The sequence below is a fragment of the Colias eurytheme genome, chromosome 23 (assembly GCF_061535395.1).
Source record: "Colias eurytheme isolate Ceu_HAF_F1 chromosome 23, ilColEury1 Martin Lab GWU primary, whole genome shotgun sequence".
In the NCBI taxonomy this organism is placed as follows: Eukaryota; Metazoa; Arthropoda; class Insecta; order Lepidoptera; family Pieridae; genus Colias; species Colias eurytheme.
In genome coordinates this window covers 567501-591204 of record NC_143002.1, presented here as the reverse complement: position 1 = coordinate 591204, position 23704 = coordinate 567501, and the positions used below count along the sequence as shown (strand labels likewise).

General features: G+C 35.9%; 2 protein-coding genes across 2 annotated transcripts; one reads left to right on the top strand and one right to left on the bottom strand.

The window, feature by feature from the left end:
• Window positions 1–292: 292 nt before the first annotated feature.
• Window positions 293–15594, bottom strand: Pp2A-29B (Protein phosphatase PP2A regulatory subunit A). The gene is made up of 6 exons (XM_090115340.1): window positions 15251–15594; window positions 12743–12977; window positions 9800–9986; window positions 4945–5099; window positions 1782–1899; window positions 293–1277 (listed from the first exon to the last, which is right to left on the bottom strand). The coding sequence occupies exons 1-6, from the start codon at window positions 15474–15476 to the stop codon at window positions 426–428; spliced, it is 1773 nt and encodes a 590-aa protein (XP_089971466.1). The 5' UTR covers window positions 15477–15594; the 3' UTR covers window positions 293–425.
• Window positions 15595–15648: 54 nt separating this feature from the next.
• Window positions 15649–17228, top strand: LOC149898085 (uncharacterized). The gene is made up of 2 exons (XM_090115338.1): window positions 15649–16194; window positions 16309–17228. The coding sequence occupies exons 1-2, from the start codon at window positions 16035–16037 to the stop codon at window positions 16698–16700; spliced, it is 552 nt and encodes a 183-aa protein (XP_089971464.1). The 5' UTR covers window positions 15649–16034; the 3' UTR covers window positions 16701–17228.
• The last annotated feature ends 6476 nt before the right edge of the window (window positions 17229–23704 follow it).

Below are 23704 nucleotides of genomic sequence, written 5' to 3'. Positions count from 1 at the left end.
TTGTATATCTCTAGTATAACTGCAAGTATAGATAGATATAGTTGTCGGCACGTAACTTGACCACTTTTTAACGTAGTGGAGGAAGCTTGTGCATATAAAAATGTACTAAAACAAACTGTGCGCAAACTTCCCTCACCACGCTACTTTTTGACCAAGAAGTTTGCCGGGCGCTAGAAATGTAATATAACCTATCAACCTAAGCTCTCAACCATGTAATAAACTCTGGTTCTATGTATGATAATGAATATTCATGCATTTAGGTGGAAATATTAGGAATAAAATAAAACAACAATTGTCGTTTAAATTTATTTATTTTTATTACAATGTTACGTGTGCAATAAATGCGACATCTATGTGGATCTCAACACTGGAATGAAATAACCACGATCACCAGATTATTGGAATAAATACTAGAAAACACTTAATTAGCCGGCGATACCAACAATGGCTTCGGAAGCGAAATATTTGACATCTACATCAGGATCGACGTTTAATTTCTCCAAAACCGGTTTCACTTGTGGCTGAATGACAGCTGGGTCTAAAAATGGCGCCATCTTTTGCAATGTTTTTGCCACGTTGAATCTAACGTTGGCAACATTGTCATCTGCCATAGCGAGTACTGAAGGCAAGAGTACTCTAGTTGTTATATCTTTATCGCAGACCTCTGCGAGCACATTGATACAAAACAGGTAAGTCATTCGGTGCAAATAGTTCTGTTCACGAGACATTGCCAGTACTTTGGGAATGACATTATTATCAGCCCATTCTGAACCATATTGCTCGACTAGTTTCTTCAAATTCAACGTGGCTGCTTCACGAATAGCGTATACATGATCAAATAACCAGGATAGGCATATTCCTGTGAGTCTTTCATCGAAGAACTCTTGGCCTAACTGTCCAGCCAATAAAGGCATGTGTTCTATTATAGCAAGGCGAACCCTCCATTTTGTGTCTTCAGACAGCTCGACTATGGCCGGTAGAAGGGATTGGACCAACTGCTGTATTCCGATCACTTCATTGACACATTCCAAGTTGGAAATTATGTTTAATCTGACTTCCGGGCATTCATCTTTAAGTTGTGTGAGGAATAAGGGTAGAAGATGTTCGATGGTGTTCTGCCGTCCTACAATAGGGCTCAGTCCCATGATAACGGAGGCTAGAGCTGATTTAACATGCTGATTTGGATCGCAAACTAAATCCTTGATCTGGGGCAGAATCATGTTCATAATGATGTGCTCTTGGTGCGCTTTGTCGAGGTTCATGCAGAAATCCTTTACCTGTAAATGGAATGATTTTCATTATTAGTTTGCCTTGACCAAATTATGTAAATGATTGATACAAACATATAATTAATAAATGATGTTTACAGTCTAGAGAACACTTTCTCTGTCTTTGACTTCTAGAGAACAAAGAATTTCAATACATATTAACTTTAATTTTTATGTAACTACTAATATGTAATTTTTATTCAAAAGTCACAATAATTATTCATTTCATCCTTTTATAAAGCCTTGATTTTATTGCATTTCTTATTTTTTTTTTAAATTTCACTAACAGTTCATTTCAGTATTTAATATTGCACTAATTATTCAATCCTTGGTTAAAACTTATTTATCGAATAATGTATAAAACTACCATTTTAAAAACGTATTCTAATTGCCCGTATTTGATAGTTTACGTGATATTTTAATATTATCGTGTAATTCTTTATTGGACGGATAAGTTTTATCCAAGCATTGAAAAATCGGCCCTTAGAAAAAGTAAATATTTCCAGTACAAACCTTGCCAGCGGCCGCAGCCCTAACTTCTGCTTCAGTATCCTTGAGCAATGCCTGGAAGATCTGCGCCAAGTCGAGACGAGCTAACTCGGGGCCTACAGCTTGTTGTAGTTCCACAAACCTGAAGAAAAAATAATTATTAGAAAAAATAGCTATTAAATTAACATTGGACCAAATAGAGGCTTTTCTCGAGTGTGGCGTAATTTTTACCAACATCCATTCAACAACACGCTCCGTTAATGATTCCATATTATGTATAATTAGCTGTGCCTCGCGGTTTTACCCACAGTGCTCCGCTCCTGTTGGTCTTAGTGTGATGATATAAATAGCTTTAATAAATGGGCTATCAAACACTGAAAGAATTTTTCAAATCGGTCCCGTAGTTCCTGAGATTAGCGCGTTCAAACAAACAAACTCTTCAGCTTTACAATATTAGTATAGATTAATGTTTCCATATTATGTATTATTTGGTGGTACGCTTGCCCGTGTGTGTGTGTGTGGGCAACACCAGCTGCTCCATGTGTGTGTGTGTTTTTTTTTTTTTTTTTTTTTTTTTTTATTATAGAGGGAAAAAATACTGTTAAGTATCTCAGGTCAAGATCTGCGACCTGGTATGTCGGTCTCGATCATGGTCTCATGGTCCATACCGACTAAAACAACCCTCTTTCTCCCGTCCATATCCCCGCGGGATGGCCGTTAGGCTTTACTTCGCGGGGGGACGTATAGCATTGCTGCTTTTCTCACTAATGATCTATGCCTTCAAGCTTTTCGCATCCGTTCTTTCTTTCGTAAGTCTTTCAGAACCTCCGTTGCATAAGCGCTCGTTGCTTCCCACGATTTGTTTTTTTGTTTGACAACATCACTCCGATTATGTTCTCAGGACATACTTTTCTTCCCATTGTTGTTTCCCAGGTGTCTCGGGCTTCTTTGTATACTGGACATATAAAGAAAACATGTTCTGCATTTTCGTCTTGTCCACAGGTGGGGCACTCTGGAGAATCTTCATGCTTAAACCGATGTAGGTATTCTCGGTAGCAACCGTGACCAGAAAGCATTTGGGTCAGATAGTAGTTAACCTCACCGTGCTTACGATTGACCCATGGTTCAATCCGTGGAATGAGGCGATGGGTCCATCTTCCCTTGGTAGAGGTGTCCCATATCCGTTGCCACTTTTCTAAACTCTTCCGTCTTTCTTCAGTTTTCAGCTCGGTCTTTGTTTGTGCGGTGCCGCTTTTCTGGCGATAGTAAAGGTTCTTTCGCTCTTCTGTCAAGACTTCGATTGGCAGCATTCCAGAGATGACGCATGATGCCTCTACAGAAACAGTGCGGAATGCGCTGGCAATGCGTAGTGCGCTAACTCTGTACGTCGATACAACTTGACGTTTAGGCTGTTGCAGCTGCAGCGCATTTGACCAAAGTGGGGCGCCATACAGGAGCACTGACGTCGTCACCGATGTTAAGAGCCTTCTCCTTTGTTGTTTAGGGCCTCCAATATTCGGCATTAGTCGGGATAGTGTTGTTGCAACTACTGCTGCTTTAGTAGCGACATGTTCTGCATGCTTATTGAAGCTCAGGCGTGTGTCCAGCATTACTCCCAGGTAGCGAACGTATGGTTGCGTTACGATCTCGTAATTACCGACTCTGAGTGAGGTTGTTTCTATCCGTTTCCTGCTAGTAATAAGTACGGCCTCGGTTTTGTGTTCAGCTAACTGCAGTCCGGCCGATTTCATCCACTGACTAATTACTTGGAAGGTCCTATCGAAAGCCCAATTCAGTTCTTCCAAGTATTTGGCTACTACTACTACTGCTAGGTCATCAGCAAATGCCACCAGTTGTGTTTCTCTTGGTATCTCCGATTTGAGCAGTCCGTCATACATAACATTCCATAGAAGTGGACCTAATACTGAACCTTGTGGGACTCCTCCGGTGACGTTGTATTCTTTAGGTCCACTTTCAGTGTCATATATGAAGACCCTGTTTTTAAAATAGCTAGCTACTATATCCCTAAGGTAATCTGGCACTTTCAAGTTTGAAAGAGCGGACATTATCACATCCCATCTTGCGGAATTGAAGGCATTTTTAATATCGAGAGTTACAACGAGGCAATAGTTCTTAGAGCCTCCTCTCCATCTCGTCCCTGAAATAGCTTGTCTTGCGGTGTCGATAACTAGTCCGATAGCATCTAAGGTTGATCTGCCTTTTCGGAATCCGTATTGGGAGTTGGACAAGAGGGGTTCGACTGCTTCTTCAATTCGATTGTGAATTATCCTCTCCAGCATTTTTCCAACTGTATCCAACATACAGAGAGGGCGGTAGGATGACGCCTCAGAGGGAGGCTTATTACCTTTCGGGAGTAATACTAATTTTTGCCTCTTCCAGACTGTGGGGAAAAAGCCTTCCTTGAGACAAGTGTTGAAGGCGTCTATAAAGATTCCTGGTACAGATTTTATCGCTTGCTTTAGAGCAACGTTGGGTATGCCATCTAATCCAGGGGCTTTGGTATTTCCTATTCTGCCACAGGCGTCTGATAATTCCTTCTCTGTAACAGGCGGTATAACTTCCTTCTTATTGTGTGCCATCTTATACTTAAGTTTAATTTGCTGCGGGAATAGCACAGTCACAATTTTCTCCAGCAGGGTTGGGTCAGTAGGTGGTGTAAGTCGATTATATTTAAGATTTTTCATGACAACTTTATAAGGTCTACCCCAGGGATCACTTTCCACTTCTTCAAGCATTTTTGTCCAGCAGTTCTTTTTGCTCTCCTTGATAGCTTTGTTTAAGACTAAGCGAGCTTCCTTATATTTTTTGTAAATTTGCTCGAAGTGGGGTGTCTTTCTGCATCTTTGGGAAAGTCTTCTGGCACGGATACACTTCTGCCTTAGTTGCGCAATGTTATCATTCCACCAGTAAACCGGTGGCAAATGGTTCCTGCTTCGTTTTCGGGGCATGGTTGCATCACATGCAGATGTTACCCTCTTGACAACTTCCCGTACCTTCTCTGAGGCATGCCCTGGTTGTAAAGGTCGATCTTCAAGGGTTATTTGGAAGATTTCGGGGTCAAATGAACTGACTTTCCAACCAACTTCATTGGATTTCTTCCTCAGCGGATTGGGTTTGTGTGTGTGTGTGTGCGAGCGTGTGTGTTTGTGTGTGTGTGTGCACTCACTTGTCGGCCACCATGTACCGCACCCGCCACGAGGTGTCCCCGGCACGAGCCCGCACGGTGGGCATCACCAGCTGTTCCATGTCCTCGGGGGGAAGGAGACCCGCTACAACTGCACAGGCTTCCGCTGCCAGTAGACGGACAGAGTCTTGTTCATCCTGGAATGATTAATCAATTGTGTGATTATTATGTAGTTGAATAGCCGCTAAGTTTATGTAATCTTGACATCTTTCACTGAGTAATAAAAAATAAATTTAACAAACCTACACATTAATCTGAGCCACATCATTAAAATCTGTATCAAGATATGGATAGATCTTTAGTCAAAAATTTATGAGTATCACACAATTCACATGCGTTACTTAAGTAATGTATAATTTTCTATACTTAAGTATAGAAAAACATTTATCATCTCTACATATTAAAATGAATCCCTATTTCCCTTGGTCACGGCATCACGCATGAACGGGTGGACCGATTTCGATAATTCTTTTTTTATAATATTCTTTCAAGTACAGGGATGGTTCTTATGGAGAGAAAACAGAAACATTTACCGCGGGTGAAGCCGAAGCGGACCACTAGTTAATTATATTTTTAAACTAGCTGTTGCCCGCGACTTCGTCCGCGATAACGTCGTTTTTCGTCATTCGTCGTTTAAAAAAAATACGTGACACTTTATTTTTGAATAATCTTAATTATTGTCTCTTATAAAATTTAACTACATTAAAATTGAACACTGATAAGAAAAAATCTGAAGAAAACATGAATGAATGTGATTTAAATTCTACATTACTGAGTATTTCAAATAATAATCTTAATTAAATGTAGATTAACAGTTTGAGCGCACCATTATACAATATGTACCTAAGTATTAAATTACGTTAGTTTAGATAGTAACTTTACTAAAAACACGATGACTTTCTGTCGCGCTCGGTACCACAAACTAAGCATGTTTGTGGTACGTGGCCCGCGTCACTTGACCCCCCGCGAGTTCCCCTCCGTTGCTATGCGAAAATAAGTTGCTCTACTGTAAGAAAAATTGTAATACTGTGGCCTGGGCGTTATAACATGTCCAGGGAGTTCCTGAGTGCCGATATCACCATCTTGAGGAAAAGCTTCTAATGTCGATTTAAAACTGCATACATACGAATAATTAACCTGTTCTAAAATTGTGAAATGAGTTCAGTTTTAAATTTGAGAAATATTGATTTCTTGTATTTTACTATTCGTTGTAGTCGAATACAAAATATATTTAACAAACTTAGGTTGGCCTTCAGGCAAAAGGGATCCTATCAAATAAACTTGACCTTGTATCTTAAAAGTAAGCATGAAAGAACCCTCTGATAATTGTTTAGCACCTTTGATCATTTGAAACGCACTACTATAAGAGCGAATATTGTCTAATAACAGTTTAGATTGCACAGTATGTTCCTCTAAAAGTAGTGATTTCAAAGGTTCCAGTGTATCTTCAAACGAAAGCCGACTCCTTACTCCACTTTAAAGCATTACAAAAGAACATACTACGTTAATATCGCCTATACAGAAGATGATCTGTAATAAATTGTGAGGTTATAAGCAAACCCACTTTTATATTTTGCACCACCGAATTCGTAGATTGTTTACCTTTAAGTTATTAAGACTATGACGAAATCTGTCTGCAGTAAGACGGGCCTCTCGCTATTCGTCCGTTTCCAGAGACCGAATAGTTTCAATTATTCTTAATCTTTCATTAAACAAACTAATTAATCGTTCTTGTCTCAAATAATTGTAATATTCGCGTCCCTACTCTAGTCATTGCTTATGTTCATGTTCATCTTCAAGAGATCGCAAAATAGTATGATGCACCCTATATCATTTGTCAAACGGTCTTCATATTGAGTAAAGTTTCAGATTCTCGAGATAAAATATGACTGTTGTGATCAGTATCGAGACGTAATTCCCTATCAGTGAGGGTTTCGGTCTCACGGGATAGTACAATATGCCGTTTGCGATCAGCTGTGAGACGTCATACCCTCTCAGTAAAGGTTTCGGTCTCTCGGGATAGTAGGGGAGACCGGGTTTGGTTGTCTCACGGGTTGGTTGTCACAGCGGTCTTAAAATAAAATTGAACTATCGAATAAGTCTGTTGAACAGCGTGGCAAGAGCGATACAGTGACAACGCTGGTCGCTGTCCCCACTTCGCGTCAGACGTCAGTAGTCGAAGTTTATTTTTACTAACAACATGTAAATGACGAAGAAATAATAATTACCAACGAATTAACCTTTTCTATAATACTTAACCCGGCACATTTTTCAAATTATCTTGCTCAACTCTGCTCAAAAATTTGAGGGTTTTGTTGGAACTTTAATGTGTCAAAACTATGATATATATCTAAACTACGATACAACTTGAATGCGGAAATTCTCATTACAATTGTGAATCTAAAGAATAACTAACAACATACTATTCAATTTTATTGAGCTGATGAATATCTTTTTCTGGAAGAGATCACCGTCGCATAATAAATATTCTGTGTTTTCTTATAAAATCGTTACATAATTTATTTTATCTACTAAATTTTAATAAATAATTTGTTTTTGTTATTTTTATCTAAAAATGAGTTTGAGCTTATATATATATATTTTGGCAAAAGTATACATTATTTTTTTAAAATTTCAGGACGGCAATCCATTTTATTTATAAATAATGAAAATGATATATTTATAAAATATAAAACATTTATGTAAAATGATTAAAAATAAACAAATGAAGCAACTACGATTCAAAGAAAACATCTTTTTCAGTGTGAAAATGCTCTTAGCAATCCTGGATGATGAACTGTATATCATGTACTCTGATCCCAGTACGGTCGCAGGTAGATACCTCGATAGCCATAACGATAAATATTAAAAAAAAACATTACTTGTACAGTTGTGAGTGCAAAATTTACGTTTCATTTGGAATAACATTTTTTTTCGGTACTACAACGTAGTAGTTTGATATGTGGTTGGCTGCCCCTCCTCTCCTTCCTGAAAAATATCCTCCAAAATTTCCCGAGATACTTCCAATGATTGAACCATTGGAAGTTGGACATTAACTTCAGTCAAAAATTGACGAAGCGGATGATTACTAATTTCCACTTAATCTTCGCTGCCACTATCTTTATCATCAATTTTCAAGTGGTGTTGTAAAATTGTCAGCAGAAATAGTCTTCCAAAGGCGATATAATTTTATGAGCATTGAATCTGTAAATAAAAAAATCAAAAGTTAATTGTAAATCTATAAAAAAGCTACTTACAAATAAAATTTTATCAAAAACTACTATTCTTAATGCACCTCAAAATCTTGTAAAAGTCATATATAAAAGAATTCTTCATTTTATTATTTCATTCTAAAAGTGTAATATAGTAGAAAGTGAAGTCCCGTGTCCCCTAGAGGGGTAAGGGGCAGATGCATTATTCATACATCTGTTTCACTGATCGATTTTCTTTAGGGACAAGTAGGTGATCAACCTTCTGTGTCCTGCCAGACCGAGACATTTTTTTTTTCTTCGTCTCCACCGGGAATCGAACCCAGGACCCCTCGGTTCTACGCTCACGCGTCAACCACTGTACCAAGGAGGCGGTCAAAAGTGTAATATAATACCAACAAAAAACATGAATTGCTATCATTATAAAAAATAAATACCTATAAGTAACTACTTACCTTTTATGGGAACGCATGATGGTGAAAATTCACAAAACATAAAGATTGGATTTGATATTTATGGTTTTATGGCATTCAATTGCATTATAAATATCACTACATAGTATAAAAAAGTCGCTTTCTCTGTCCCTATGTCCCTTTGTATGCTTAAATCTTTAAAACTACGCAACAGATTTTGATGCGGTTTTTTTATAAAATTGTAACTAATGAACATAATCAATATTAGATTAACTGTAGATAATGGTGTCTAGTTTTACCATGGTTTTACTTAAAATAAAACATCTACCCTCACTTTAAAAAATGTAGTATATTTATTTTTTACACGAAATATACCTTATAGGGAAGGGAAGATATGGGTTAAAGAGTTAAATAAATAACATGATTATATTTAAATTATTAATTTTTAACAGTGTATTCAGTAGTGTTAACATGTAAATTGATTTGATTTTTACGAAATCTCATAGATGGCGCTGTTTCAAAATTAACATTATACAACTTACATGTTTCTCTTCCCAAGTTACTAAATTAAATGGCATAATTTTTATAGTGTCAATCTAGATATTGTTAAACAACATTAATTCTATATGCGTCATTTGATTATTATTAATTTCCAATGATTTTTATAACACTTCATAGATGGCGCTGTTTTAAATTTGTCTTTATACTACTAAGATTTATTTAATTGTTTCTCTGCCAAAATTACGCAAATGACGTAGTTTTTATAGTATAAAGCTAGATAATAGCGTGGATTACTCAAAAACAACATTTAAACATGAGTCTTTAGATTGAACGGTGTCGTAATACACGGAATACGTAAGAAAAATAAAGGTTCACAGCTCCTCCCCTGGAGGTGATAGCATGATAATATGTCTAAAAAAGCCTCACCCGACCTGTTAGTAATATTCATGCAAAATTTGAAGTCAATCTATGCAGTACTTTTCGAGATTAGCTTGGACAAACATACAGACAAACAGACAAACAGACAAACCGACAAACAGACAAACAGACAAAAATTCTAAAAACTATGTTTTTGGCTTCTATATCGATTATAGATCATGGATTATGTATTCTTTTAAAAAAATATTCAATGTACAGTTTTGACTTTCCTACGATTTTATTATATGTATAGATAGGCAAAACTGAACAATTTTTCTAAACCACACAGTCACTAACCTGCGCCAAATTGACGAACATCGGTATCAGGTCGCTCTTTACATACTCGACTTCCACGACTCTTGCAAACTCGCCGAGCTTGTACGCGGCCGCACGCCGCACCATCGGCGTGTCGTCTTGGCACAGTGTGCGGAAATGTTCACGTAGTTCCGCCTTTACAGGGACCGATACTCGCGGGTAGCACACACTGTAGGTTGAGTTATTTTATTTTTTTTATTTATATAAGGCACAGTTACAGGATATAATCCAAAAACATTTACATCAACTTACTAAATTAATCAATATTAAGATTAAAACCCAATTAAAACTGCACACAACATTTAAATCATTACAATAACATAAAAAAACTGAATGCAGTAACTATATACCATCATTAATTATTAAGTCAAATGTTTTATCAATATATCACACAAAAAGTACTCATTAAAATAACAAAAATTATAATAATATGTCTGTATTGCTTCATACAGACATATTATGTACTTTTAATATTTTCAATGTGTACATTTGTGAATGTTATTGCTATTTTCCTATTTCCTTGGTGCAATAATAAGCAAGATAAGAGCACAAGGAAGCCACGAGTAACTTTATCTGGACAATATTGACATAAACAGCAAAATAATAAGGATTTAAACTTTTAGAAATATTTTTAATAGACTACAAGCCCACATATGAAAAAAATATGGGTCAAATGAACCACCACGGGACATATCTAGTACGAAAGAAGAGCAAAAAATAATAAGATTCATCACTATGCCGTCACTTGTAAGCTGTCCAACTGAGTGCAGATGAGAATTGAAAAGTACAGGTAGACTCGGTAAATTTTGGTCATATATTTTTGTACGGCATTCTTAACCATCGATAGATCCATTAAAAATAATAAGAAACCGCTCAGTGCCGTACAAAAATGTTGGTCCACCAAGTCGGAATTTTAATTTCATTTCCGAGAGTTACCGGGGGTAAATTTGGTCATTTGACCATGTACGGCATCTGTGTCATACTATTGCTATACTGCTTTTAATCCATTATTCCGCAACGCCGTACAAAAATCATGGGGACAAGGGGAAAAAATCGAGAGTTGTAATCCCCTCTCTTTCCCCACTCCAGGGGGTCATTTGACACAACACGAAATAAATTTATTTTTAAAGTATTTTATGCATAGATAATATTTTTTCATGTGCCGTACATTTTCGTTGGTTCAAAGGGGAAAAATCTGAAATAGAAAAAATCCATATAACGAAATGTTTGCTTTATATTTTGATAATAAAATATAAATATACATTAATATTAAGAAGCTCGAGGTGGTTAATTATCACCTTGGAAAGTCGGAGTCAAGTGGAATGGACTCCGTTAAATTGATGAACTAATAAAAAAGCTATGAACGAAAAGATGTGAATTATATGCAATCAGCCCATGAATACAGGTAAAATCACAAGCAAATGCTAGTATTATATACATATTCAAAATGTACAAGTAAAGCGCTTTCAAATGATACCAAACACTGCATATTTATCTTAACTTTATTTTTTTACTCTGTATGTTTTGTCCGCTAGAGGGCGCCACATTAGATTTTGTGAAACCCCATATAGCCTTTAGCTAGCTGGTCGCTGGTTATCCAGTGAACAATTCAGATGCTTCTAATGATATGTTATTTGTCGAATTCTGATAAGTAGTTTAGAAGTTACGAGGGAATAGATGAACATACATACATGACCTGTCAAAACCATAACCCTCCTTTTGCTTTGCCGTAGTTGGGTAAAAATATGTTGATGCCGTACTGTATCAAATGGCCATAAAGCACCCTTAAAATTGTAGCTTTCGTCGCTTTCATCAGCCTAAAAGATGTGGTCTGCACAATAATGTACGGCATCGTTTTTTCCTAATTTATCTATGTTAATACTATTTAAAACAACGAATAAAGTGTAGAAAACTATTATATTTTATTAATCTGCGATGTTTAAACTTTAACAAAATTTCTGGTTTTGCATTTCTCTATAACTTTTTTTAGAACGGTTTCTTTTGAACGGCAATACTATACAACAATTGAATTTTACAATATCATGTTAAAAAAAAAGTTCCCGTACAGGGTCAAATGACCTTACAGCTCTTTATATCAAGAATTCGATGAAATTAAGATGATTATTGGTATACATTTAAAAGAACAATTATTTTTTGACGGCATTGCTTTTAATAGTACTTTTGAGTGCTAGATAATGTTTTGGAACCGAAGCCGTACTTAGTCAAATGACCCCCTGGAGTGGGGAAAGAGAGGGGATTGCAACTCTCGATTTTTTCCCCTTGTCCCCATGATTTTTGTACGGCGTTGCGGAATAATGGATTAAAAGCAGTATAGCAATAGTATGACACAGATGCCGTACATGGTCAAATGACTAAATTTACCCCCGGTAACTCTCGGAAATGAAATTAAAATTCCGACTTGGTGGACCAACATTTTTGTACGGCACTGAGCGGTTTCTTATTATTTTAATGGATCCATCGATGGTTAAGAATGCCGTACAAAAATATATGACCAAAATTTACCGAGTCTACCTGTACTTTTCAATTCTCATCTGCACTCAGTTGGACAGCTTACAAGTGACGGCATAGTGATGAATCTTATTATTTTTTGCTCTTCTTTCGTTCTGGATATGACCCCTGGTGGTTCATTTGACCCATATTTTTTTCATATGCGGGCTTGTAGTCTATAAGGCCTATATATATAATTGCCCGTATTTGACAGTTTACTTGACATTTTAATATTATCGTGTAATACTTTATTGGACGGATAAGTTTTATCCAAGCATTGAAAAATCGGCCCTAAATTGTACAAATTATAATATTTATTATAAATTGACTTTAATCATTTCTTTACTATTAAATAGTGAAATAATCCATCAATCATTTACATACATAAACAACATCAACATTCTTATACTATCTCACCTGAACAGTCCACACGCCGAGGCCCTCGACGTGAACCAGTCCCCGCCAGCCAATCTCTGCACCAGCGGCACGAAATGCTGTTCCAGCGCTTGCGGCGAGTGATGAGCTGCCACCGCACGGAGCGAGGCTACAGACTTATCGCGAACCACTGTCTCTTCTACAGTAGCGAGCGACTCTAGAGGCGGGAGCAGGCAGTGGGCGAATTCACCTCCGCCGACAAGGCTTATGAAGTTGCCTGTAATTTTGAAGTGATAACTTCTTTATCGGGGTTGGACAAAAATTTAGTGTAACATTTTTGCGTTACGCCGTACGCGTGACATTTTTGCGTTACGCCATACTCGTGACATTTTTAAGGTCATAAAGAAGTTTCACTTCTTACGTGTGTACACGCATACATTTTTTTTTTGGTTAGAGTCGAGGTGTGGATGGTGAATAAAAAGTTTTTTTTCAATTTCAATTTCTTCTCAGTTATCTTTCTTTAAATTCAAAGAACCAATGCCTAATCTTGTGATAATAGACATTTAGTAATTAAAGATTTTTTGACGGATTTTAAACGCGATTTATTTATTATATTATTTTCCCGACATTTCAAACACTTTACAGTGAGCATGGTCACGGGGAGACTGAGATGTTATTTGTCTTGACGGTCATTCAAAAATTGCTATTTCTAAACTACCTCTACCTATTTCTCAGTAGTTGATATGTGGAGTTTTTGTTGGATAACAGATTACTAAGTTGCACCTCCAAAGTCTAAAATTTAACAATTATTATATCTTCCTCTTGTACCAGATGGTCAACAGATAGATATAAATGCATTTTTTAAAAGATAGATACCTATCTAATCTGTTGCATAGTTATATAGATATGTTATAGGCAAACTCCGAAGCTCCGGCGCTCTTAGGTTGGACTGGTCAATCCTCAGGTCAGACTGAATGACTTAGTCAAAGCCCAAACAAATGTAAATTTTCGGCCTTTGACTAAACAATTTTCGTCAAACCTGGGAGAGACTAATATGGTCAGGCAAACGTCAAAACACAATTTTATTAAATCGGGGTTTGACGAGTCAAACTCCGATATAGGTATGAAGTGTCTTATCTTCGTATATTTGGAAGCATTTTATCATTTAAGCAGCTTTCAAGTCTTAAGAACCGCTTAACTCTGCCAGTTCTGACACCTGATTGGTCAGCTTACGTGATTTTCACTTTTATATTTGAGATGCTTTGAGAGAATGCCGTGTGGCATTAGGCCCACCTTTTGTACGATGTGCAATCACTACATAGTATAAAACAAAGTCGCTTTTTCTGTCCCTATTTCCCTATGTCCCTATGAATGCTTAAATCTTTAAAACTACGCAACGGATTTTGATGCGGTTTTTTGTAATAGATAGAGTGATTCAAGAGGAAGGTTTAAGTATATAATTTATTAGGTTTTAGACAACGCGGGCGAAGCCGCGGGCGGAAAGCTAGTAAAGTATAAAATAAATAAATAAATGCTTTGAAAATATACGGAGGTTAGTTTGTATAAGATTAAGTATAAAAAAATAACATTTTTACGACCGTGTCAATTCGTTTCAGTTTACACATCGACTAGTCGAAGATTTTAACTAGTTGATCGACTAGTTGATGAACGACATTTAACGGTCTAGTCTCGTTGATGAAAAATGCGTCGACGACCCATTCCTAGTCGGAACACCGCGGTCCGCGAGAGACATTATGAACCTGTTTAAACATGTTCAGATCAACGTTTGACCGAGTATTGCAGTCGCTTCTAGGATTGACTAGGCCAAAACCGAAACAGAATAATTTACTTTCGACGTTTGACTGAAAAGTTAGGAGCTCCTGGATTTGACTAAAAATACTTCAGGCAAAGGGCGAAATTGAAATGTATTTCGGGGATTGCCTGATGGCTTTGGCCAAACCTAGGATAAACCAGTCCTTCCGCGAAGAGACTGTGTATCGGACTTTGACTATAACAGATACATAGGGACAGACAGACATGTGCAGGCAACTTTGTCTTGTACTAGGTATGTAATTATGATTAAAATAGACTAATGTAAACATCAATAACACAGAACTTTCCCTAAACAAATTTTTCATTTTTGGTTAATGTTATAATGTAGAAGTGCAAGTTATTTTAATTGAGTAGTTACTAGTTTAGAAAATCAAGAACATTTTTAATTTATACATTGCATATCTTGGTTCTATTATTTTAATTAGTTCATTTTTAAATTGATTTTCAAAATCTATATTAGATAAGACAGTCAAAAACTGAACTTTGTTTACATTGATTACAGGAATGTTTTGAAATGGATGTTTTATCTGCATTACCATTACAATTTTGTGTTTACATTAGAAATAGTATTCCAATGATACATACAATTCAATTTACATGTTCATGTAATTGACCCAAAAGCACAAACCTTGAGTGCGAGTCGTATTGAGTAAAAGTTAAATTTTCCGTGACAAAGGATTCAAAAAGTATTTTTATACGGGAGGTACTTGTACTTACCTAGCTGTTCAGCCAGAGCCAAAAGGACTTCATCTTCGTCGTAGATTGTTTCAGTTAGAAAGGGGATGAGTTCAGACCGAGTTCTCTCTACCCCAAGGGCGAGGGCGATAGTCGACAGCTTCTTTATTGAATTCAAACGCAATTGCACATCCTCATTTTTAAGCTCGTCAATCAGAACCGCAATGGGGTAAAGTGACTCATCCGTCCCGGAATCACTGGCTGCCATATTTAACTGTTACTGCGTTTTATGATCTATTTTCAAACCACGTTTGTAGAATATCACTGCAATTTATTATATTTATTTCGTTATTTTCATAGAATTCTTACGCCTTCAACAGCAAAATGGAAGCTGATGGAAGCCTGTTTTGTCGATGGAATAGACAGTTTACTTTTTTTAATAGAGATGTCATACAGTTCCGATAAAATCATAGACAATGTTATAGATTAAAAATATCGGTATTTTCTAAATCTACATCTAGCTAGAAGGATTTTATCCTTCATTCTTAATTACTGTAATTAATGATATTATAATAATTACATAGAAATATGTATATTTAAAATTCAATAGATATTAAAAATAATTCTAATCCACTTTTCAAAAGATTTTCGAAAGTTAAATCGTTCGTTTTGAAATTTATGTCATTTATGTCATATGTAGAGATAAAAAAAACGACATTTCGACATTTAATCCATTTGAAAATTAATGAGATTGTCATGATTTTTTTAACTTTATTTTTTATAATTTAGAGCCCTGTGCTTTAATTTTTATTGATGAATATTTGAAATGAGTGATAATGACGATGTTAACGCGTCTATTGCGCATATTGTGCTGTGCTGTGTTGCCGGCCAAGGGCTTAGCCGCATGCATACCGGAGGCTACACGCACGCGGGTATGCACGCCAACTTCTTCGTACACGGGATATTGGGATTTTTACACTACCAGAGTTAGTATGGCAATATAATTTTTGTAAACATACTGAGAATTAAGTGTTTACGGTTTATCTTATTTGTTATAGAAGGAAAAGAGAACTGTTTTTTAAATGTGGTAAACTTTTCAGGCGGGAAGTTCAACAATGATTTCAAATCAGCCTACGCTCTCAGTTACGCGGCGTCCAAATATTTAGCACTTCCTTGTTTGAACGCGGACTTGTATCGCGGTGACCACAGCAGCAGCATCCATCTTGTCTCTGGTCTAATTCCGTTCACTCTGGCGTTGGCGGGAAGCGACAATGTACATCTTGGAAATCTGATTATAGCATGTAATATCGTGTCTTTGTGCATGTATGCTCACAAATATGAGAGGGTTTGGGGTTGGTATACAGCTGGCTCGGGCGTGTTGGCGTATTTTGTGACTACTACTGTAGCGAAACGCGTGTCGTATCCGTTGTGCTTGGCGCTGATGGAGTATTGCGCGTATAGACTTTTTCATATTCATTTTGCGGCGCCTTGAATAAATGTTTGTATTAATAAAGTGTTTATTTATTTATTTGATAGGTACACTTTCTGAGAAATAGGTGCAAGGAGTAGAAGTGACATTCTTTTCCGAATCTGCCCTATCTTCTTCTACATACATACGTATTTATTCAGTACACACACAAAACAACAGGATTAATCCAATTTCAAATGGCGAAAAGGCGGGTCTCTGCACTCCGCAGAGCGAGCAGTCTCTTGGAACAATTGCTTCGCGAAGCAGCTCTACGTAAATAAATAAAAAAATAAAATAAAACCATTGCCATTACTGCTATACATTTTGGAGCACGATTCATAATCTTAGTTCTGGTGTGAATGTTATGTTCACAGACGTGCGTTCTGAATTCAGAATCTGAAAATGCACGTCAGCACAATATTTTCTCAGATAGATCTGAAAAATGAAGAAATGATACATAAAATTGTAAATAAATATTTATGAGTGCTCTAAATTCTTGATTAAGACTGAATTGAGAGTCTGGACTAAGACTCTGAATTAAGGCTCTGAATTAAGACTCTGAATAATTGTCCGTATTTAAGCAAAAAGGAACCACCCAGCAAAAACGCACTTCTGAGATATCAAAGGATTTACAAAAACATTTGCAGCTCTGTTAGATGAAGTAAAATTAAAATTTATTTTATTTAAATTCATTGATAAATTACTTATTTAAGTATGTGTATATAAATTTGCTCTGAATATTCTTAAACTTTCTAGATAATTAAGAAAATGTGCATGTGGTTCCTTTTAACATTTATCAATTGATAGGTTTTCTCTTATACAAAAAGGAACCACATCCCAGGGATTTCATGATATAAATGAAACTATGTATTTATAATATCGTAATTAAAGCTTTAATTAATAAAATACATAAAATAATACTTATATAGGACGTTTATTCGACGTTATCATCAAATTGGATTTCGAAATCCACCGTGTCTAGTCCATCTATGTGGTCTTCTATTGCATCATCACTAATGAGACCGTTATAAAAACTGTGCATCTTGTGGAATGAGATGTAATATGCACTGAATATCGCTAGAAGGTGAAGAAAGCTTCTCCAGAGGCAGCGACGTATAAGGTTCTTCGTTATCTTCTGTAATAAAAAGAAAAAAGCTTTAAATCAAAATAATAAAGCCGCGTGGCTTTTATACGTAGGTAGGTATATGGCGACAGCAAAATATTATTAGTTCTTATAAAGCCGTGTCCCTACTAGACGACTAAGTATGTTGTATGTACATGCGCCATGTACAAAAAGCTGGCTAAGTGCGAGTCGGACTCGCGCAATAAAGAGTTCCGTACCATTATCTATAAAAACGCCAAAAAAATCACGGCTTATTGTATGGGAGCTTCTTAAATATTTATTAAGCTATTGCATAGCTTCTATCGCGGGCCTTGAGCGCGGGGACCGAATCGAGAAATTCCGTTACGAAAAAACCTCACTCCGACGGGCTCGGAGGTGTGGCTTGAAGGCATGCTATGCAATAGCTTTACCGCGGCAGTCCCCGAGTGCCACACGTCTTTTTTTATTCTGTTTTTTAGTATTTGTTGTTACAGCGGCATCAGAAATACATCTAAACGTATTTTACCAAAATAGTAGGTAGGTACCTAGATCATCGACAGTTATTTTTAAAACAGGGTTTAGACTTTAGTAGTTTCATCTCACAATGACAGATGAATCGTAACAAAATGACTCTTAATTCGACTCGCCTTCGTGAACAACGACATTGTCGTTAAAATACGTAAATCCACAGAGGATTCCTCTTGTACTTACTTAATGAACTATCTTCTTAAAATCACACCACAATCGGGAATGAATCAAAAGTGGATAAAGCGTACCTGCATCTCAGATTCAATAAGTACTTATATGCATTAAATAAAACTACTTACCCGTTGTATCTTCATTATTATCTTCGGTGTTCGTCTCCAATGCTTTTCTCACCCATTGCTTGCTTATTTATTTATTACTAAACATTTTCACATTTAATTTTAAAGGTAATTAACAAAAACAATAGAACTTACTTCGCGGAGGAAAAAAACACCGTCGCGTATTCGAACTACTTCGCTGAATGTCACCTATATTGACAGATATTCGACGTTTTACTTAAAAAATCGGAGTTTTGCACTTAAGTAATGAAATACGTTGTTTAAAGATGAGAAGCATTGTAACAAGTAAAGGCATTTGGTTCCATATAGCGATGATGGTTTTCAGAATGTTTTACAATATTTATTTATGCATAATAGAACCGAATGCTTGTGGTTTTATTTTGCAATAAAAAATTACAATTAAATTATTTATTTATTTTACGCATAACCATACCACAGAAACCTGGTTCCATTTTGTGTATTAAAAATAATTGTTATTAATAGAAATATGTGTAATGTATAATGGTACCAAGTAGGTGTGGATCTGTTTTGTATAAAATGACATGATAGTAATATCGTTTATTTGTTTGAACAAAACAGTCCCGTGGTGCTCTGGTTCGGTTTTGCTTAATATGGTATTATTCGTTGTTGCTGGTGGTTCCTTTCTGCTTTTAGTATACCTTGTTTCCAACGTAAAAATCATGTGGTTCTTGTTTGTATAAGAATTTAGACCACTTTTGGATGAGTATTCTTCAATAAAATCAAAAAACGAAATTTGTCGAGTGGTTCCATTTTGCATAAATACGGACAATTAAGACTGCGTTACCTGCATTAAGATATGCATTCCGACTGTGTGAGTCTGACCTTACAGTGTAAACATTCAGGTTATATAACAGGTTAAATTAAGAGATGATCCTGAAAAGGATGTTGAACTCATCCGGACGCTTTTTAAGAATTATTATTTTTTCCATTACCAGTGCGGGCTTAAAAAAATGCTTGCTTCCATTTTTTTATTTATTTACACAAATATGTCAAAGAAAAAAAATAAACGAATTTTTAACAGACTTAAGTAAATGCGGAGTGCGTAACATAATTGTCTCAGTTAGATTGTTCCCGCTGCGTGCATTAGACACAGAACGGTTGGTTACGAGCAATGCTTGGTTACTTACGTTATGTGGGGTCACTTGAGGTTGAATTATCCTTTGTGATTATTTATTTGTACAACCTTTTTTAACGTATATTAAACGTATTTATGAAAATAAACATACCTACATACACATAATTGCTCCTACTCAGGTTAACGAGATTTAAAACTAATTTATTGTACCTACCTGTAACGTCTTCTTCAAATTCATATCAAAACATCGAATATCATGAACATAGCAAGCAATAGTAAATTTTGTATAGAAAACAAATAAGACAAGCGAACTGACAACGCCGCACGCAGCAGCAGAGGGGCGGTGCGGCAATGAGCGGTGCGCTAGCGGACTGGGAGGCTTCAGCACACATTAAGATCTATTGTCTGTGCTTCAGCACATACATTATAGGTAGTAAACACAGGAGACGTGCAAATTGACAACGCCGCACGCAGCAGCAGAGGGGCCCGAGCGGTGCGGCAATGCTCTGTACGCTTGTGGGCTAGGAGGTTTTAGCACATGACTAGTTTGCAAATTATGTTGATGCTGGCTGAACATTTGAAATGTATTTGAATTTCGAGTCCCGCCTGGGCTCTCATAATCCTAAAATAAGTATTTTTTTTTATATTGAAATTTCAACGTTCCTACAAATATTTAGCAGACTGTATATTATTTTGGTCCTTGGGATAAATATTATTTATATTTTGAAAAGCTTATTTGTTATGTTTTAAGGTAATTATTTTCAAAGTCATCAGTCGGTTGCGTCCAGGTTGTGTCCAATTAAATTACTCTAAATCAAACGAATTATTAATTAAAATAATTACGACAATAAGGATTGAATAATAAAATAAACAGAAATACTTATAAACGATTTTCCGCGCGACCAAGCTGCGAACCGCAAAAATTAATTTTCCGATATTGTGAGCATCATGAAATAAGTGTCGGTTACTAATGGCTCTGTGGAAAACGCCATCTGGTGTCAGCGATACCGCGAAATCGAGTTTTGTAAAATATCGTATCGGGTTTAGCGCAGAAATAAGGGAATAGGTTGTTATTTGTTGGCTAGATTTTTGGGTCAATATAAATAATACTCACTTTTGTATTTATGATATTATTATACTAAGTTGAATTCGAGAAGTAAGATTTGCTATCAAAACTATTCGTAGGTGTTTAGGAACATTTTATGAAGTTATGTGAGTAGTAGGAGTAGCATGACTAGTATATAATACTAGTAATACATACATCCATATATGTACATAAAAATGAAACCCGTTTCGCGTTGTCACGGCATCACGTGTGAACGGGTGGACCGATTTCTATAATTCTTTTTTTTATTATATTCCTTGAAGTACGAGGATGGTTCTTATGTAGAGAAAACGTAAATATGTACCACGGGCGAAGCCGGGGTGGACCGCTAGTATAATAAGACATGGAAATTATTTTTTTTGTCATGTTATTGCGGGTGAATAGATCATTTTGGAAATAAGTACAAATAAATAGAATTATGCAGAAGGATATACGCTGTTTTCTATAAGAAAAAAAACATAGAGTTAAATAGTGTATGGAAAGTTATTTAAATGAATATCACGAGATATTGTCATAACAAGTGCCATCATCATCATCACATTTAATAATAAAATCATTTATCAATAATAAGAGAAGTAGATTTTATTTAGTCCATAACATTTATTATTACAATACATCTTCAGTTCCAGGACGCGAAAGAGAATACACAAGTGGAAAATTACACACATAGCAAGTAATAAATATCTCCAAAACGACAATCTCAGCCAAGACAATAGTTTACTCTCACATGAACATTAGGCTCTAATGACCCTATAACCGACGTACCAAACGAATGTTTTAGACGGCTTTAGACGTAAACAAAACTGTTAAATTTATGAAATTACGCGACAACTACCGAAATGGGGTTAGTTGATTTGGGATATCTGCGCCAAACTATAACTCCGTACTTTAAATTTTAAGTAAATGTTTGATTAGGCTCTGAATAATTATTTTTGAAGGGTTCGGTTTTTGGAGTTTGACGGTTTGGAATTAAGACGAGTTTGGATATTTTATGTTATTTCTATATTTATAAATTATAACATGTTACTATGTTCTTGTAATTACATTGTATTGAATCCGTAGAAATACATGAAAAATATTTATGAGAATTTTTATTTTTACGTATCATTAAGTATGTTAATGATTCCAATACTATATTTATTCATATTTTTAGGACAATATAAAAAAAAGATCTAAGAGCTCTCTTAGATATTTATGAATAATTACATCTGAATCATGTGTTTCCAAACGCTCATGCCTCGATACTATCGATCAATGTATTTTTTTATAATTATGTACTTATTGTTTACATTCTTACATAAGAAATAGGCGATTAAAAAGCTCGTAAAATATGTTGTGTATTTTTAAAATCTACATACCTCTAGCTCTTTTGTTATTTTATACTGTTTTTTTGGATTTTTTTTACGCTTCACAATACAAATGTTGTATATTTATTTTAATTCTTATACACAATAAGCAGTAAGAATCCCGTGTTATGTGTGTAATATACAGTAATCAGAAAGTTCCTACAGAAATAGGACATAGCATACCTGTCTTCATTTAAGAGTCAGTTTACAGTTTACGAGTTTCGTAATGTGTTATTCCAAAGGGTTGAGTAATGACTTTCCCCGTACTATTATGTTGATAATTAATTTAATATGCAGGCTCGTAATTAAAATAATGGTAGTATGGAACTTTTAAGTGGATTATGGTTATGGCCTCTGTAGTCTTTGGCAATAGACAATGTAATTTTGTATTATTTATGGGTAGGAGTTGTCACATATATTATTATCATCTTCCCGCCCTTATTATCACCGCTTCCCTTCTCTCTGTGTTTATTTTTTACTGAATGTATTTATGTATGTATTTGATGTCACGACGTTATAGAAAAAGCTGTAACATCTTTGACCTACGCCGTAGGTACGCGTGATAATATGACGTGTATTCGCAACGCAATATTTTCTACTGTATTTAAAATTGAAGTCATCAGGATCAACTTTAGAATCTTTCAACACAATTGAATAATGTAAGTTTAAACCGTGTTTAATTAATGAATAAAATAAACAGGGATCCCATCGCGTCGGTCAGACGTCTGATGATGCCTAGACGGTCTGATATCAAACAAATCCATCAGACGATTAGTGATAATCTGTATTTCTAATTGAAATTCTTGATTTTCTATTATGCACCTTATTGACGAGGTTTAAAAGTTATTTTTGGAAATTGAGGGTAGATGTAAATCTAACTTTGACGTGTTAGTGTGTGTTAGTTGAAGCGTAAGAATGTTAGTATTTTGGGATTTTGTCCACTGCTTGATAAGCTATTATTAAGCTATGCTTAATGTTTTGAGTTTGGATGTAAGTACATATTATTTAGTAGATGATATCATAATATGCATGATCGTGGTTTATAAGATTAGAAACTAACATTTTTTAAGGATTTTTAAATGTTCTTTTAATTATTAGATCTTTACGCTTCTGACACTATAGAGTGTGGTGATGGAAGACGTTGACATTGAAGAAGTTAAAGTTACCTACGCAAACAATCAATGGTTATAAAGTTTATGAAGGTGCATATATTTTTATCGTATTGACAAATAATACATAACAATACAATATCACATTTTTTTATATAAAATTACATATATTATAATTATAATTAGGGCGTAGGGATGTGACGACCCCATCGCCCACGGTTGGAATATCTATTGTTTACGTGACAATAGATATTCCACCCGTGCAATCAGTCAACCCGCAGGACACCTTGTGGCGGGGTGTCGGGGAGTAGCGACCCCGCGGGAACCGAGTGCTCCCGGGGGAGGCCCCTGTCTTCATCTCCGGCTTGCCTTCACCGGCCGGTCGGAGTGAAGCCTGACGAGGACAGGACCCCCACCTCTGGCTTGCCTTTATCGGCCGGCCAGAG

Coding starts and splice junctions, on each gene's coding strand:
- LOC149898085 (XM_090115338.1), top strand. CDS start 16,035: ATGAGTGATAATGACGATGTTAACGCGTCTATTGCGCATATTGTGCTG. Junction 16,195..16,308: donor GGGATTTTTACACTACCAGA/GTTAGTATGGCA, acceptor TAAACTTTTCAG/GCGGGAAGTTCAACAATGAT.
- Pp2A-29B (XM_090115340.1), bottom strand. CDS start 15,476: ATGGCAGCCAGTGATTCCGGGACGGATGAGTCACTTTACCCCATTGCG. Junction 9,987..12,742: donor TCGGCGTGTGGACTGTTCAG/GTGAGATAGTAT, acceptor CTCAACCTACAG/TGTGTGCTACCCGCGAGTAT. Junction 1,278..1,781: donor GGGCTGCGGCCGCTGGCAAG/GTTTGTACTGGA, acceptor TTCCATTTACAG/GTAAAGGATTTCTGCATGAA.